We start from the raw sequence: 19,795 nt of genomic DNA, 5'->3' as shown, positions 1-19,795 counted from the left end.
ACAGCAGCAGTTCATATGAGAACAATTACAACATTGAATCGTAAACTGCTTGACTGTTAATTCATGTTGGTTGTCAATGCTTAATACCACAAATCAGATTCGGAAAGAACTTAATCTGCAACCTTTTCTTTGCATAAAATATGAACTTGATTTCGTTGTTGATAATAATAATAATAATAATAATATACAACATTTGATATAGCACCCTATCTAGCTAACATAAGCCACTCTAAAGCGCTTTACAGTACATAGATATACAATGTTTTACAGTCAATACAATTAGCATATATATTAATCAATACAATATTGAGGTATTCGAAGGGGTTGCCTTATCAGGCGCTAACTACTAGTCCTATGCCACCTGGCTAATATCTCCCTATGTGTGTATGCCTGCATGTGTGCTGGAGATGTATTGTGTTCTGTTTGTAGTGGAACCATGCTTCCAACGGTATCATTTATAGTGCCACCTCACTTGAATGCTACAGCACAGATACCGCAACACCCACCCCAGACCATTTTATACTCCACCTGGGTTGTTGGAGTTGTTGATGAGCCATGCCAATATAAATTTGTCCTAATGAAGAGTAATTAATAAAATTTTGATCATTCCATCTGGTAGATTTCGTGACCTTCTTTCTTACATTAACCATTTATGGTATTTTTGTAAAACATTTCTCCCTAATATCCATAATTCTCAGATTCTTCAATAATACGTCCATCCATCAGATTCCCTCCGTTCTCAACTCTCGTTGATTTGTCCATATTTGCTAATCAGAAGTAACTACCTACATATATAATATAGCTTTTGTTACACAACTTTTGGACTAGCTAACTATGATTTCCATGTGTGTAGACCGTCTGTAGAATAACAATATTACTTAACTGTTCTTTGGTTTAAGTTTGACAAGACATTATCAAAATACTAGTTTCAATGTGTTCTATGATTGTAGAGCGATTTTATGGTAACAACGTAATATTGTCAGTATTTAAGCTTTTGAAATGCTTTATAAGGCTGTTTTGTTTACATTATTTTTACATGACTGTGTTATCCTTCCTTTCTGCAACAAGTAACACCTAGTGGTTTAATCTTTATGTTCTACCAGACTTGAGGGATAATGCTGTACCCCCTCTCAACAAAGTATTCATAAACAGATAGTTTCATCAATCATTACATATCTAACGAGTTCAAAAGATACATAAAATCCTGAGACGCATATTTAGCAGTCATATATGTACCATTATAGCATTTGTTTACTTCAACTCAATGTAAATGAAATGACGCCAACACAAGCGCGATAACAAAATGGAGTTCCTACCTCCGTCTCACAAACATTGATCAAAGTCCCCAAGCTTCCATGTAGGTACAGCAGTACCCAAACCAAATCCCTGTCGGGTTGCTTGCCAATCTATTAGGAAGACGATAATGTAGAATTACCACGTTTCTATATGATTCTCGCAAGGATGCTACGATCTACTTGTGCCAAAAATAGATAGGCAAATTTTGTCTCCAGAGTACTGGAGTAAACTGTCTCAACAATACTACAATATGACCTAGACATCCTATATTTTTTTCTGAATACATTTCTCATCACATTTGAACAAATACAAAATTAACCCAACATAAATTTTAGCAAGCCAATAACGGATTTTGCACAAGCAGTCACATACAGCCTACATAGCGACTTACTCTGCGAACGCCACATGTTGCTGAATTGCATTATAGATATTCTACTTTCTTACCAAATCGTCTTAAAAAATATGACACCTTCACATCCCCACTTGTCATGGAAGAGGCTGCACCCGACGTCGCTTGGCTAATTAATTCCCTTGTAGTCAAGTGAAATCGAGAAGAAGAAAAAATGAAGAGTAACGCTTACCTAGTTTGGTCAGTTCTAAGATGAGTCGGGATTGGCTAACCTCAGTGATCAAGGGAGAATACAAGCTCTTATTAATTTGCCGCCTTGTCCCAGTTCAGTGTATATTGCAATCGACATGAAATAATTACTCCTCCCCAGACATGCAGAAAAGTGTATTATTGCTTCCAGAAGCTTTAAGTATCAATGATTCCAATAATATTTCCCGGAGCCCATAAGCAGTCTGGTCTCAGTGCTCAGTTTTTGTGCTGAAAATGCGGAAGCCTTGTTCATAAGCAGTGTTAGAGCATATCGGTGGAATAGATAGTTACTGTGATATACCATAGGAACCCCTTATGGAAATACTACAGGATATGAGAGAGTCGTGTACTGTTAGCTACTATAAACGGATCTGTATTTCCTATCCAGTCAGTCCCATGGGAAGGCAAGCAGTATTGATGATTTCCAAATACGGAGAAGGGCTTGATATGAAATCGCTAATTTTTGGTTCATTGTTACTTTCGTTGTCAGTCAACAGGGAGGTCACAGGAAGGATTCCTAGCAAAAAGTTCCTAACATAGGGTCTTGTCTTCAAGCCAGCCGATCAATACACTACTGCACCTATTGGCACACAAAGCCAGGAGGTTACCATGGTTTCTAGTGGCTTTCTGTAAAGAAGCTACAGCTGTCCTGGTACTACTGCTGCCGATACTCAAAATTGGGAAGAAACATACCTGTCCCTTACATGTAGAAAATATTCTTCCTAACTCTTTTACAATTAGTTCTGGTGTTTGATGCTGTTTGTACAGCAATAATTTGGTTTTCAAGCTCTTATGCAAATTTTGTCTGGATTCGGCTCACATCTGCATGATCAATGTTACACATTCTCGAAACTAGGTCATTGATTGAAATTTGTCTCCATTTTTTTACCCGCATGTCTAGTTTTGAGAGGTCTTTGAGTGCTAATAACAACAAAACAGAATATCTCCATATAACTTGAAACAAATAAGTTTCATTGTGCTGCATGTGCATGGTTTTGATAATGATTAACCTTTACTAGGATCTGTGCAGTAATAAGTGCCAGTCCGGCGCTGATTTATGGCTCACTTGTAATGGAAATTTGGAGTTTCTTCTATTGTTTGTATTACTGGTATAGATCTGTGAAGATTGAGGCCTTATTGGGTAATATATCAAACTCATTTTCACACTGTCTCTGCGAATATTTCGGTTCAGATGTATTGCTAACATCATTGATAACCCATATGAATTAATACTTTATTTATGGACACATCTTACATGAATCTTTATGTGAGAGTAAAAACCAATGTAATGAATTTCATTGCAGTTAATTTTTAGTTTAATTCCAAGTAGATAAAAGGATCGTGCTGTAAGTTGACATATATAACTATCACACAGAATAAGTCAGGCTCTGATATTGAATGCTTTCGACAGTAATGATTGATCAAAGAGAAGTAACCAAATACATTGTTTTTAAGTGCCATTACCACTATATATATATGGGTAATATTGATATTTTCAATCATTCATAATGCTTTTGTAAGTTAGAATTAAACCTTTTCACTTAACAAGACATTGCTCTCAGCTGCTTTCTGACAGCCACTTTTTCGTCCTTACCCCATTTTATATATTTCATGGGGTTTTTAAGTGTTGTACTGTTCTCTTGTGTCTACGTTGATATGACATTGTGAAAGATGAATAATTACTTTTCTTTCTTTCTTTCCAGTCCCTTTCTTTGTTTCCTTTTTCACTGCAGTGGTATAGCCAAAAATAGCCAAACACCAAATTTTTTGATTCTCAAAAACAATTCTTATCATGAATAAAAAATGTGTTCTTAGCTTGAGCATATTAAGTTATCTACAAGCAAAACAAACGAACAAGTTTCATAAGTCAACTGCTCCAAATTAAATTAAATTTGTTCCAAATTTGATCATCCATTTTTTAGACAAAAAACAATTAACGAACAATAATCAATATCAGTATGTTATGGCCTAGTGGCCTAATGACCCAGTGACCTAGATTAAAAAAAAAAATGGTTGTCTAATTGTGCTTTAAAAAATATTAATTTGTGAAACTAATTGAAAACAATACAAAGCAAAGTCGCATCTATCACAAGGTATACAAGAATCCCAGTAAATTTGGTGGACTTTTGCCTACACTAATATTTGAAAAACTGTAAGATGATAGAGATTTGATTTTATACTGGAAAAGATATGCTGAAATGATACTGTTTTCCTGTCATTTTATATACATTTCTAACTATTGTATACTATTGCAAGAATTGGCACATTTTCATTATAATTATACAAATTTAACCTCAAAATTATACAGGTCAAATGAAAAGGATGTTATTTAATCGCCATCGACATGGGAACCATGCAACTGAATTTCATCAAGTGTATTTAAATTTTGACCTGCTTTCAAGGTCATAAACTTCAAAGAATCATACAAATACATTACAGTTTGCGGAACATCTCATTTCTGTGAACCACTCGGTTTTTGAGATTTATGTTTATAAAATTTGTTGAATGTTAATTGATATCTAGTCATAGTAGGGAAAGAGTGAACAGTAAAACCATGATACGATGGCCCTGTGTCAGAACCATGATACGATGGCCGTGTGTCAGAACCATGATACGATGGCCCTGTGTCACAACCATGATACGATGGCCCTGTGTCAGAACCATTATACGATGGCCCTGTGTCAGAACCATGATACCATGGCCCTGTGTCAGAACCATGATACGATGGCCCTATGTCAGAACCATGATACGATGGCCCTGTGTCAGAGCCATGATACGATGGCCCTGTGGCAGAACCATGATACGATGGCCCTGTGTCAGAAACATGATACGATGGCCCTGTGTCAGAACCATGATCCGATGGCCCTGTGTCAGAACCATGATACGATGGACCTGTGTCAGAACCATGATACGATGGCCCTGTGTTAGAACCATGATACGATGGCCCTGTGTCAGAACCTTGATACGATGGCCCTGTGTCAGAACCATGATACCATGGCCCTGTGTCAGAGCCATGATACGATGGCCCTGTGTCAGATCCATGATACGATGGCCCTGCGTCAGAACCATGATACGATGGCCCTGGGTCAGAGCCATGATACGATGGCCCTGTGTCAGAACCATGACACGATGGCCCTGTGTCAGAACCATGATACGATGTCCCTGTGTCAGAACCATGATACGATGGCCCTGCGTCAGAACCAAGATACGATGGCCCTGCGTCAGAACCATGATACGATGGCCCTCCGTCAGAACCATGATACGATGGCCCTGTGTCAGAGCCATGATTCGATGGCCCTGTGTCAGAGCCATGATACGATGGCCCTGTGTCAGATCCATGATACGATGGCCCTGTGTCAGAACCATGACACGATGGCCCTGTGTCAGAACCATGATACGATGGCGCTGTGTCAGAACCATGATACGATGGCCCTGTGTCATAACCATGATACGATGGCCCTGTGTCAGAACCATGTTACGATGGCCCTGTGTCAGAACCATGATACGATCGCCCTGTGTCAGAACCATGATACGATGGCCCTGGGTCAGAGCCATGATACGATGGCCCTGTGTCAGAACCATGATACGATGGCCCTGTGTCAAAACTATGATACGATGGCCCTTGATACGATGGCCCTGTGTCAGAACCATGATACGATGGCCCTGCGGCAGAACCATGATACGCTGGCCCATGATACGATGTCCCTGTGTCAGAACCATGCTACGATGGCCCTGTGTCGGAACCATGATACGATGTCCCTGTGTCAGAACCATGCTACGATGGCCCTGTGCCAAAACTATGATACGATAGCCCTTGATACGATGGCTCTGTGTCAGAACCATGATACGCTGGCCCTGTGTCAAAACTATGATACGATAGCCCTTGATACGATGGCCCTGTGTCGGAACCATGATACGATATCCCTGTGTCAGAACCATGATCCGATGGCCCTGCGTGAGACCCGTGATCCGATATCCCTGCGTCAGAACCATGATACGATGGCCCTTGATACGATGGCCCTGTGTCAGAACCATGATACGATGGCCCTGTGTCAGTTGCCAACGCACAGATTTCAGTGTACCATTTTGTCTTAACAATCCCATTTTTCCACCTGCTTTACATAAATATTGCCAAAGCCCTTTTTAGTAGGGTTGCAACAATATATTAACATGACATTACGATACATATCATGATACTGTGGTCACGATACAATACGTATCACGATACGTATAGTTACAGTAGAAGCAAAGAGAACAGATATGTTGCAAATTTCAAATGGCAATATTACAACTGGAAATAGAAAGTTTCACACAATTCACATCCTTTGACATGCATGCCGAGCTTGAGCTGTCACTCGCCATTTTAGAACTGATATGAGAAGACTAGATTCAGAAACGACAAAATTCTGAAAATATCAAATGCATATCATAACCTCCCAGAAAATATAATGAATTGTACCATATTCAAAATATCGCAATATGTCGTTGCAGCCCTACCTTTAGAACCAATATCTTAGTGGACAGTGGTGACCGTAAAACTTTTCCACTCCACTTTGTTCATTTAACTCTTTCACCCCTGAAATTTCATAATGAACTATTCCAACCTTTGAATTGGAAGAGCTCAAATGTGTCTTTAGGGGTGAATGAGTTAAGAGCAGAGCCAGTAAAACTGATATTTGTATCAGTACAATCACAACATACCAACACAAATCTCAAAAAAAGTATCCTGATCCCCATTCTAATTCATATCAATTAAAAACAAGGAGAGGAACAGTGATATAAGTCTTATATGGGTTTTTCGGAACATTCAAAGTGTGGCGAAATTACATTGACTTTTCAGGGTCATTCTAATGTTTGTTATGTCATAATTAATCAAATTCATGACGTGTGTGGGTCAGTTTGTGTCATTGACATCAATAACAATTATTTTGCAAGCTTCATATGCAAATAGGAAATTTGAGGACAGTTTATCGCGGCAAAATATTGTCTTACACGTCCATTGAATTGGAATTTACACTTGCTTTTATATTGTACACCGACTTGTATACTGTATATCTCTGTGAGCATTGGTTCACACATTCGTTCCTCAGTCTCTTCAAACTGTTGAGGCAGTGGAAATTCTTTGAAAAAAATAGGGTATTCATTATGTAATTTGTAGTGATTTCTAATCAAAAGTAAACTGTGAACTAGGCATGTCTGTTTTCTTCCTATTGATATAAATTTGTACATCAGTGTTAGGCAGATTCAGTCGTCCTTAGACAGTATTTCAATATCATAAAAAGGAGAAAAGTTTTTTTTCTAACAGTTTTCTATCATTGCTGTTAACTGCAGTATGCTAGAGAGAGAAAACGGTTGTTATACATAGGGTGTATTAAGCTAAGGGCATTCAAGTCCTCAGACACTACACATAAATGTTGCATCCTGCAGCAACCATTTAGCTGGAAACATAATGAAAAGTATCTGTGTAATCTTGGAAGATCTAATGAACTCCACCAACTTGTGCTAGTCCTCCTGTACTTTGGTAGAATAGGATATTTTTTGCCATTTAGGAGAAATGAGCCGTTAGATTGCGAGGAATCTCCAGGGCTTTCTTTGCTAAATGTAATATGTTGGTAGTAGCTTGGTACTGATTAGTGGGCCCGTGATAAGGGTGTGTAACTGTACAGTAATGTATTGATGTACACCTCCATAAAGATGTGCACACCAGTTCCCCACTGTAAATGAGTGGGGGGGGATGCTTCCAGGCCTACACTCATATAATTGGCCTTTTTATCCCACTACACAGATACTACCACATATACCAGTGGCTTGCTGCTGGAGTCCTCCAAAAATAACTCAAACCAACAGAGGTTCCCGATGGGCTTTTTCAAACTTACTTAAATATTCCTTGCGTATTCATGCTTTGGGTGTCCATGTCTGATAAAAGACAATTGTCACCGTTGTCTTCACTGCAGTGTGCAATTGGCAGATGATATGGAGCATAGTCATAAATAATCACTTCAAAGCAAAGATATTTTGTAAAATTTTGTATTTTCAAATAGAAATGTTTGATTATCCTGTGTAAATTTTTGTTAAAGTTTTTTTGTACAAAAATTCATTTTAAACATTTGTCTGCACTCCTCAATATTCTTCCTCTTTTGTGATAATCATACAATTCTGTATTGAAATCTAAGAAATTCTTCACCAGCCTTCATAGTATGTAAATCATCAAACCCTGAACATTTTGATATCAAGAAATTAATTCTTTAAAGTTATTTTCAAATTCTGTTTAGAATACTTGAAGTCTGCATCAATTTTCAGCTTTGCGGGAATAATAACTACCTATATATTGTGTAGCAAAAAAACGGAAAAAAATAATTTGAACTCAATAATTGAAGACAAGTGAATATATGAATCACGAGATGAGCATGAATTTGCACTCGTGGTTCATATCAAATGATAACCCTAAATTTCCACTTTTCAAAACTAAAACAAGGTTCATGTATTATATATTTGGTTGTCATTTTACCTATGTGCATAAACATTTTTTAACCACAATACTTTATTAGTGAAATAGTCTACAGTAAGTGCAGTAAATAAAAGAAGAAAATAAAACATTTCAAAAACTTAACAATTTTCTTAATCAATTAATTTAAAATTGGTAAGATATACTTCCAAATAGTTTTTCTTCATGCATATTAAAGTGATGTCTGCATGTTTAACTTATCAAAACTGCCTGGAATTTCATTGTGATGGTCTGGTATTCTGCCATTCAGGCTTGGAGCACTAGGGGTTAAATCAGGACTTGCGGTTCTGCTTGGTGTACTTTGAAATTTAGTTGTGTGCAAGGTCCTACCCTTGACCTCTGTTTCCTGAGGGTTTGTGTGGCGTGGCAAGGGGATACAACAGTAGCTGTTCCCCCTCCACTACTGATGATGGTAACCCTACACCTCCTGCCGTAACTGATACGCTACATAAATCTTACTCTGGACTTCCAGGGGCATGTTCTCTTTTCTAAAGAGTTCCCAAATGGGAGAACTCAGAAATTAATCTTTCTAATTCTGGTAAATGCAGACTCCTTTCTGCTGATGAAAATACTCTGTTCTTAAATTATTATTTTTCAACTATATTTAGATTTTTATGAAAGAAAACAAAATATTAATGGTTTGAAGAGTTCCTGGTAAATTCCTGCAGTTTTGATGAACTACACAAGTGCCTCCTTAATAAACAAGTCTCTGGGCTGAATGCCTGCCATTGATAAAGTTTGAGGTATGAGCTGCATTAAAGAAAATATGTAAGAAATAAAATATCAGTGTGTGTATAAATGCATCTTTCAAACTTCAAAAGGTTTAGTTTTTGTATTTTATAAATATTTTTGCTGCAACAAAAAAGCTGATTGTTTTGCCAAGATTGATACCTAAATTTAACATGATCGCGGTGAAGTAGTAATGACAGAAATATGATGACGAGAGGAAATGGAATTACTGTTTAAGAAGAAATGTTATTGTGCATTCTTAAATTCTTCTGCTGCTTGTCTGCAGATTTGTGAAGTTTGCAAACAAACGAAAAATGGATCTTTGTAAATTTAATTTAGTCAACATGATATACACATACATAATTATCTTGTAAATGATGATACAGTAGTGCATGTAGGTACAGCAATATATGTTGAAGGAATTCCCCGAGTTGCTGTGAGAAGATTGGACCTTTTAGGCTACTGTAATTGTCAGCGGAATCAATTTAGGGGTTCTTTTGTAGATCTTTAATGGGTATATCAGTGTATATACATACTCATTGATGGAATGTGTGTTGGAACATATGGCGTGGGTTATAATTGTACTCCCGCCATAGAAGTGTATTTCGGCGGATTGTTTCATGATATTCGTGTTATGCCTTTGTTGGTGCCATCTTCAGTGGGCACGCTTGATTGGACCATGATGTTTAGTCAGGGGGGAAAAATGATGTTGATTAAAGGAAAGAATGTTCAACAGGATTTTATTGAACTCATTTGACTAATTAAAGGGAGACAATTCAAGAAATAAGGAATTTCATATTTTGTTGAGGAAAAAAATATACATTACAATGTATTATTCAATTTCTAGACATCTGAAATTCATTTTAAGTAAAGACAATGTTTTCAATTCAATTGGGCTAGTTTTTGATGTCCTTAATAGAAAATAACCGGTTTTGTGGCAGTTTGTTGGCTAGGCTATACAAAATTTAATATAACTGCACAGATTAACTTTTTCTATTTAAGCTATGTACATGCATGCATATGGACTTGTTCATTTCAGTCATATTCAAGTGAATGGCATTTCAAAAATTCTGTCGGATAAATGAGTTTCCCGAAGTGTATAAACCATCCACACTTAATTTCCCTTTGTATAAGTCATAGATTGATGTTTCATATTACAAACATTCTATATAGAAATCATCCACATTTAACTCACATTTAACTTTCTATTGTATATATACTGTACACAATCAACATTTCACTTCCCTTTCATATAAACTCTTGACATTTAACAATCTCATTATATTTAAATCATCCACACGTAGGCTTTTTCAGTATAGAAACTATTAGAGGTCAATTTAATACTACTGTATTACCCGTATTAAGTTTTGCTCTTATATTTACCACCTATACATTTAAATTTCAGTTGTATGTAAGACATTCACAATTAAGTCTCCCTTTTATTTAGGACATCTACATTTAAGTTTCCGTTGTATTTAAGATATCCTTTATTTGAGTTTCTTTTGTATTTAGTCATCCACATTCAATTTTCCGTTGTATTTAAGACATCCACATGACATCAACATTCAAGTTTCCATGGAATTTAAGACATCCACATTTAAGTTTCCATTGTATTTAAGACATCCTTATTTTAGTTTCTTTGTAGTTAAGACATCCACATTTAAGTTTCCATGGTATTTTAGACATCCACATTTAAGTTTTCATGATATTTAAGACAATCTAATTTTAGTTTCTTTATAGTTCGGACATCCACATTTAAGTTTACATTATATTTAAGTCATCCTTATTTTAGTTTCTTTCTAGTTAAGACAACCACATATAAGTTTCCATTGTATTTAAGACATCCACATTTAAGTTTCCATTGTATTTAAGACATCCACATTTAAGTTTCCATTATATTTAAGACATCAACATTTAATTAAGTTTATCATTGTATTTAAGACATCCACATTTAAATTTCCATTGTATTTAAGACATCCACATTTAAGTTTCCATTGTATTTAAGACATCCTTATTTTAGTTTCTTTGTAGTTAAGACATCCACATTTAAGTTTCCGTCGTATTGAAGACATCCACATTTAATTAAGTTTATCATTGTATTGAAGACATCCACATTTAAGTTTCCATTGTATTTAAGACATCCTTATTTTAGTTTCTTTGTAGTTAAGACATCCACATTTAAGTTTCCATGGTATTTAAGACATCCACATTTAAGTTTCCATGATATTTAAGACATCCTTATTTTAGTTTCTTTGTAGTTCAGACATCCACATTTAAGTTTACATTGTATTTAAGTCATCCTTATTTTAGTTTCTTTCTAGTTTAGACAACCACATTTAAATTTCCATTGTATTTAAGACATCCACATTGAAGTTTCCATTGTATTTAAGACATCCACATTTAAATTTCCATTGTATTTAAGACATCCACATTTAAGTTTCCATGGTATTTAAGACATCCACATTTAATTAAGTTTATCATTGTATTTAAGACATCCACATTTAAGTTTCCATTGTATTTAAGACATCCACATTTAAGTTTTCGTGGTATTTAAGACATCCACATTTAAGTTTCCATCGTACTTAAGACATCCACATTTAAGTTTCCATTGTATTTAAGACATCTACATTTAATTAAGTTTATCATTGTGTTTAAAACATCAACATTTAAGTTTCCATTATATTTAAGACATCCACATTTAAGTTTCCATTGTATTTAAGACATCGTCATTTAAGCTTCCATCGTTTTTAAGACATTCACATTTAAGTTTCCATTGTATTTAAGACATCCACATTTAAGCCTCCATAGTATTTAAGACATCTAGGTACATTTAAGCTTCCATTGTAATTAAAACATCTACATTTAAGTTTACACTGTGTTTAAGACATCCGCATTTAAACTTCCATGGCATTTAAGACATCCACATTTAAGTTTACATTGTATTTAAGACTTCTACATTCAAGTTTATCATTGTAAGAAATCATTCACATTTAAATCTCTCCTTGTTTACTAACCTCCACAGTTGTTACATGACAAGATATTAACACACACTATAACAATGACAGTACAGGGACCAGTGATGGTATGTGTCGCTGACCTTTGTGTCTCCTTGTATATTCGCAGTGCAATGAGAATTTTACTAACTAAAATTCCACGTCACTGGATCGTGGATGAGAAAAAAGATGATGGCTACACTGCACTCCATCTTGCCGCACTAAATAACCATGTGGAGGTGGCTGAACTCCTTGTCCACCAGGTAAAGTCATCATCTCAAGGTCAAGACCAAAAGGTTAAGGTAATAAACTAAAACATCAATGGCTAAGTTCAAGGTTACTAGGCCAAATTGATATACCGTATAAACCCGTGTAATTTGCGCAGGCACTTTTTGAGGCTGAGAAACCCCAAAAAAGCTTCTACTCAAATATTTTGCGCACCAAAAAAGTTTTGAGAAAAAAAACGATGTTCAAGTTCCGAAAATTGATCTCTTAAAAATGAAAGACAAATCGCTTGGGATTCTTAGGATTTTTGTAATTTGTTTATTATAAGTGAGTTCATAAGTATTGTTTACAGGTACAAAGATATCAAAACTAAGAAAAAACTGCGTAAAATGTGTATTTTGTTGTTTGTTTCCTTTGAAATATCTGATCTCACATGACACACACACGTGTGCGCATATCGGCATACATCAATTCATTTAAGCAATATTTTATGTAAAACGTTTACTTGCTTACAAAAACATATCAATTAATTTCAATGTTTAGTAACCGCTGGTGCATATCCCCCCCCCCCCCATTTAATTTCTCAAAAAAAGTGCGCAAATTACACGGGTTTTTACGGTAATTTCTTTGTAGGTTATAATTCTAATTTCAGTGATCATCAAGCCAATTTAAAGAAATAATTTCATTCAGTGAGATTAACCCTTTCACCCCTATGTAACTTTAATAAACTATACCTTGTCTTGATCTGGATAAGTCCATTATAGTATACAGTGGTGAACTGGTTAAAATAGAATAACATTTTGTGAACACCACCTGTAAAACTTTTTTATCAATATCAGATCAAATCTTCTTTTACAAAATAAGGCTGTGATTTTAAGATCATGTTTGACTAGCTTTCAAATGTTTATCAAGATAGTTGCCCTTGTTATTGTTGTATTCATGTGTTACTTATTGATGTCAGACTGCTAGAGAGAAATTGGTTAATTGACAATCATGAGAATTAATGAAAACTATTTTATTTGTACTGAATTGTTTTTTTAATAAAAGTAAAATACATGTAATACATTTGGATATATATTTGCTGTGTTAAAGTGTTTGAAACGTTTTATTCAAGGGGAAGGCCAACATGGACATTCAGAATGTCAACCTTCAGACTGCTCTACATCTGGCTGTGGAACGTCAACACACACAGATTGTCAGGGTGAGAGTTACCTCCATCATCTGTCCACAGTTATGTCCCTTCTCTAGTTAATATATGCATGGGATTGCATTAGGAATCAATGCAATTCTATTTTTCTTATTTGATAAGATTTTGTTTTCTACTCAATAACTTTCTGTAGTGTTTTTTGAGGGGCCTGCACAATTGCCATTGTGTTAATATTTCATATTTAGGTTGACCTAGGGATGCACTTTTAAACTTGCTCATATTAGGACCCATGATTAAAAGGGCTAATGCTATACTTACATGTATTCTGCTTTGAACAGAATCTTCTGAGTTCTACAATAGTCACTTTTGTACCTAGGCCAAGATGTTATACCTGTGCCATAACAACAACAAAATTGGGGGGGGGGGGCATGTAGTGCTGCCAATGTCCGTCCTGTCGTGTCGTGATTCTATGTCAATGCTCTAGCAACTTCATCTTTGACGGAATTTGATCAGACTTTATAAAAAGTATGAGAATACTTCTGACATCTTTGTGTTTTATAGTTCCAAGATCAAGGCCAAAGTTTGTGTTGCTGTGTATGTAGAAAATCAATAACTGATTCATTGTCCTCACTCTAACTTCATTTCTTAACATACTCTCACTCATCAAAGTTTATACAGATTTAAAGTACGAGAATACCGCTGATTGGTTCATGTTTCAAAGGGCACTGCATGTTGCTATTTATAGAAACAAAGTCATTGTAACTATTTATAGAACATTATCAAACACTGAAACTAATTTCACATGACAGTGGGAACATTTATATCTTACAGACATTTTCTAGTTAGATTCTGATATTAACTTAATAATCATATAAAAAAATAGGTAATTAGTTCATGTCAGATGGTATATTACCTACATGTTTGTTGTAGTTATTGGTGCGGGAGGGATGTAACCTGAACGTGCCAGACAAAGATGGTGACACTCCCCTCCACGAGGCCCTGAGACATCACACCTTATCCCAGCTCCGACAGCTCCAGGACATGCAGGATGTCGGCAAGGTAGATAAGATAATCGTGTTTCTCCATACGCTTGACTTTTCTCTCATTGGAAGGAAACAAATAAATAAATGAGTGGCCACTTTCATTGTATGATGCATTCTTGATTTGATGCAGAATTTTGATACCCTGTACAATCTTGCTAAAATAATTGTTTATGAATTTTGAGCAATAAATATCCTTCTATGAACTGCTACTTTTATAGTTCTTAGTTATCTCCCTTTAATTTAGTTATCTCCCTTTAATATATATAATGTGTACAGTGGCTGTGAGAAATAAACATTGTATGAACATAGATAAGATATCTGAACTGAAACCAACTCTTGGAACTATTTGAAGTTAAGTGATCAACTGTGGACTTCAGAGCCCTCATTTATCAATATGAACAAGAATTGAGTACAGGGAAAAGTAACGGAAGTTTTGTTGTTGCCATAGTTACTGATGGGACTAGGAACACCTGGAGCAGATAAAAAGTCCAGTGCTTCCATTGCTTGTTTCCTGGCCGCTAATGGAGCTGACCTCAGCATCAAAAATAAGAAGGGTCAAACTCCACTTGACCTTTGCCCTGACCCTAACCTTTGTAAAGCCCTGGCTAAGTGTCATAAGGAACGTCACAGGTATGCAATCTGCTCATTTCTACTGTTAAGTTCAGTTATTTGTAAAATGCTTATCTCCTATAAAAAAAAAAGTAACATTAATTACTACTGGATAAAAAAAAAACAGGACATAAACAGAAATAAAACTTGACCCTCTCAAGGTGAACAATTTCATTTTAGTTGAAAATGTGTGGCAGTCAGTGGTTGGGTATGGCAGGATGAAAGACAAAAATATTGTCTTCTTTGACCATAAAATTATGTTGAATGTCTTTAAGCCTTGTGCACTTAGTTCCCAATAGCATTTCTTATACAAGGAAACCTGATTTTATCACAAGGAAACCTGATTTATCACAAGGAAACCTGATTTTATCACAAGGAAACCTGATTTTATCAATAAAGATATAGAGGATATTTAATGGGGGAGGAATAACAAATATTTTAAAATATCAAAATATTAGCGACACGAGTGACACAATTTCGACGATTTCTGCTATTTTCTGGTATGATTGCTTATAAAAATGTCATTACTGGTATATAATGTAAATACTTAAGTCTGTGAACCAAACATTTACCATAACAACCACTTATTCTACCATCGCTTCATGTGAATCTGTGACAAAATATCGTTGCCTTTGAATGTAGTGAATAGAAGATACCGCTATGATTGGTCAATACTAAAAAGTGATATTTTCACACTGTGAACATATCACTTTTGATATTTGTCACAGTGTGAAAGATATCAATTTTATCAAGTTGATAGAGTCCGATATTTCACTGGCAAAAATGTAATCAATATGTTTTCTATATTACTTGTCAAGACTTACAATGTAAGCACATCCATATTTGCTATTGCTCTGGAGTCACCTTAATTGATTGTGACCTTGAAGCCTGTATCCCCTTTTATGAATTGTGATTTGATGTTGAACAGCCCTGGAGCAGCTGCCGAGAACACTGTGATTATCCGTAATGACCAGGAGTCGCTTCAGGAGTGTATGGTGTGTTCGGACCTGAAGCGGGACACCCTGTTTGGGCCGTGCAGTCACATTGCCACCTGTTCTCTCTGTTCGCCCAGAGTAAAGAAATGTCTGATGTGCAAGGAGCAGGTCCAATCTAGGACTAAGGTACTCACTCTTGAGGTCACAAGGTCTTACACATTGGTATATCTTTGTATATATGTCTATATATTACACCTGTAACTTAGTTAGAAGTATACTAGAATCAGGACGTCTGTTTGTAACTTTGGAATTTGTTTTCACTTAACACTTCGTGGAGTTCTGCTCATTGACCGAAAAAAAATGTGTCCAAAGTTCTGCTCATTGACCGAAAAAACATGTACCACCTATTTGTTAAAAAATGTTATTTAAAGAACTAACCCTGCCGTTGTTGGCACAGGTGGGGGTTATTGTCTACCATACTACAGTTCTAGTTGAGTTAGGCTTTTAATGTCTAGTTAAGTTACCCTAAAATCTGAAAAATAAGAAGCTATTTAGACTGTAAGGTGTATGCAGCTTATTTTTAAGGCCGCCTAAATTTTGAAAACTTTTTAAATGGTCTAAGCCATAGTTAAACTCACCTCGCCAAATTTTGCACTATAAACTGAGAAAAAAAGTTGCGTAATGTGGTACCTGAACATATTGCCTATTTTACCATAACAAAATAATAAGTGCACACATTTGTCCGATATCGCTAGATTTGCAGATGTTTAAAAAACAAAAGAGAATTGTGTATTTCAGAAAAAAAAGTTTATATTCATCAATAAATAGGATAAATAATATTTTATACAACATTTGATATAGCGCCCTATCTAGATAGAATAGGCTACTCTAAAGCACTTTAGAGTACATAGATATACAATTTACACAATTAGTATATATACATGATTAATCAATACAATTTTTGAGGAATTTGCAGGAGCTGCCTTATCAGGCACTAACTACTAGTCCTATACCGCCTGGCTAATGTCTCCCTATGTATGTATGCCTGTGTGTGTACTGGAGATGTAATGTGGTCTGTTTTTAGTGGGACTGGGCTTCTAACAGTAGCATTTCATTTCACTTGAATGCTACAGTACAGATGTCGCAACATCCGCCCCATACCATTTTATACTCCACTTGGTATGTTGGAATTGTGTGGGCAGGAGAAAATCACTTTCTCTGAATATTCCGTGCGTATGACGACTTCGGAGATCGAAGCCGCCTGCGTGGAAGGCCGGAGTGTTAACCACTCAGCAAATCTGCCCATAGATCGATTAATAAGATATTGGGGGGACTAAAATAAAGGACTTGGGTCGTTATGGGTAATTTTTGGCCTCATAAAAAGTAAATATTTCAACTTGAATTTATTAACCAATTTCTGTTATAAACATCACATTGGTTAATTAGGGCTATCTTTCTTGGTGATTTTTTTCCAGTGTGCATATACCTAGATGCCCTACCATAGCAGCAAAAGTGTGTTGCTATGCAGAAATAGCCAAAATATTGTGTTTTTGGACAGTTAACATGCAGAAATGAGTGTTTAATTAATTTCCTTCAAAATGGACAATTTTCAACCACCTATCGCACAACAGATGATATTGACGCATTATGAAAATGCTGGTTTATGTCTCCTAAATTAAAACAGCTATCGAATGAATTTTGATTTCATATTTGCGTACATTTATTTTAGATTACGAATATAACACCCCGATGAGGCCGGAAATGACTCTTAACGCCCCTAGTCCTTTCAGTCATATATCTTTAACAACAAATTGAGGTAGTTAAAAGTTTGACTCACATTCCTAGAATGTATAAATTTTCCACTTATATGTCTATATGTGGAGTTTTTTCCATACACAGATTGAGGAGTGCGTGGTATGCTCGGATAAGAAAGCATCAGTATTATTCCTTCCGTGTGGTCACATGTGTGCTTGTGATGGTAGGTATTTTTTAATTCAATTTAAAATTATTTCTATCAATTCTCCTAGAGAACTTGTTTTTTTACACCCACGTTCTTTAAGGATATATCAATAAGTGTTATGCTCATTAATAAGTACTTAGTACTCCATTTTCCGTACTCCATTTATTGGGGGGGGGGGGGGGGGACGCCTTTTGATAAATTAATGCAACTTGTGAAGGTGACTCATTTTTCTTTTAGCAAACACAGGTTGACAGTATGAGAAAACTTGAGAAGAAGTTGAGAAATACTTGATAATGACTTAAGAATGGATTTTCTCAAAAGAGAATGTTTGCTCGTGCTAGTAGATCCCATGAACTAGAAATAGTATCCACATAACAGTGTTCTGCAGAAGAAAATAGTCTGTCATAAACAAATTTTAACTGTTTGGTCTGATGTACACAGGTTGTGCTGTCCTTATGAAGAAGTGTGTGCAGTGTCGGTCCTCCATAGAGAAGACTGTCCCTTTTATTGTGTGTTGTGGAGGAACACGTAAGTTACCTGTCTTTTGTTTATATATCTGTATTAGTTAATATCTGATCCTTTGATTCAGATTTATTTTACATTTAATACGTACATGCAGTTATAGTGTCATCATTTTGATATTCATTTCCTTATGCAGATTTGTTAAAATTTTGTTTGGAATGAGTTCAATTGCTAGACAATTAATCAGTTATTGTGTATCTGGAAAGTGGGATTACTATAGTTGATGACAGCTATGGAACAATATGTCGGATGTATAAGAGGCATTTGATTTGTGTTATCAGCACCCCCTGCCCCCCAGCCACCCGGTGTGATGAACAATGGGTCACGTGACGTATCTAAGGACATTCAGAAGCTACAGCAACAATTACAGGACATCAAGGATCAGGTAAACTCCATTAGACAACCATTGATAGCGATTTGATAACTCTTGTTACACCCCTCACAGATAAAGGAGGTTGCTTTTTGGGGTGGGGGTGGGGGGAAGGTATATAGAAATCACCCTCTCTGTCCATGAACCTCATAAGGGCAACTCCTCCTAAACTCTATGTTGGTTTTATCAGTAACTTGGCATTGATTATATATTTGGTTGCATGAAGGAAGGAATGAATAATCTCAAGTATTTTTCCTGGAGTTATGGCCCTTGAAGCTTAATTTCTGCTCCAGAAACCTTGCAAGTGCAACGTCGCCTCTTTTTAGTTGTTGGTGTTTTGTAACTTAGCTCAGTGAAAGAACATCATATGTAGATGTGTGTGAGGGAAGGGATTTGTGATCTGATATTATACCCCCTGCGTACACAGTTTAAATACCTAGATAAAATGAAGTGACGTATATCTGTATTATACTGAAAAGTCAGTACAGAACTTATGTAAATGCTCTTAGTCTAGCATACTCAAGTTTCGGCAATTTAATAGATTATCTCGTTGATCGTTTGCGTACCACAAAAATATGCAATAGGTAGCAATATACAAGAGCTTCAATTAGCCCATTCATAACTTAGCGCAATAATTAAACCATGAAGAGAATTAAAATAAGACTACCTCTTAAATATGTATGTTTACAGTATATTAACCTCTCTGGCACTGACTCTATATAGCCCTACCAAGATTGGATGGCATTCATTTAAACTGTAACTTCCATTGCCAATTTGTTGATGGTTGATGTCATTAAAATAAGGTCATAATTTTAATGTTAGATACAATTGACCCTCCATGGAAGATGGCTGTTCTATTTATT

General features: G+C 35.8%; 1 protein-coding gene across 3 annotated transcripts in view; it reads left to right on the top strand.

Moving 5' to 3' along the window:
- LOC110452524 (E3 ubiquitin-protein ligase MIB1-like) overlaps positions 1-19,795 on the top strand; it is an 84,326-nt gene that overhangs the window by 58,528 nt on the left and 6,003 nt on the right. For all 3 annotated transcript variants that reach the window (XR_002463199.1, XM_021501115.1, XM_021501113.1), the window contains exons 14-21: positions 12,252-12,423; positions 13,461-13,547; positions 14,424-14,552; positions 14,985-15,166; positions 16,074-16,266; positions 17,980-18,058; positions 18,482-18,568; positions 18,844-18,947. Coding sequence is in view for 2 of the 3 variants with exons in the window: in XM_021501115.1 (XP_021356790.1) it covers positions 12,252-12,423; positions 13,461-13,547; positions 14,424-14,552; positions 14,985-15,166; positions 16,074-16,266; positions 17,980-18,058; positions 18,482-18,568; positions 18,844-18,947 (1,033 nt within the window). In the remaining variant the exon portion in view is untranslated. The remainder of the gene's footprint in view (positions 1-12,251; positions 12,424-13,460; positions 13,548-14,423; positions 14,553-14,984; positions 15,167-16,073; positions 16,267-17,979; positions 18,059-18,481; positions 18,569-18,843; positions 18,948-19,795) is intronic.

This window comes from Mizuhopecten yessoensis, unplaced genomic scaffold (assembly GCF_002113885.1).
Source record: "Mizuhopecten yessoensis strain PY_sf001 unplaced genomic scaffold, ASM211388v2 scaffold6719, whole genome shotgun sequence".
Classification (NCBI taxonomy): Eukaryota; Metazoa; Mollusca; class Bivalvia; order Pectinida; family Pectinidae; genus Mizuhopecten; species Mizuhopecten yessoensis.
The sequence above is the reverse complement of the archived record's forward strand: the minus strand, read 5'-3'. Positions and strand labels throughout refer to the sequence as shown.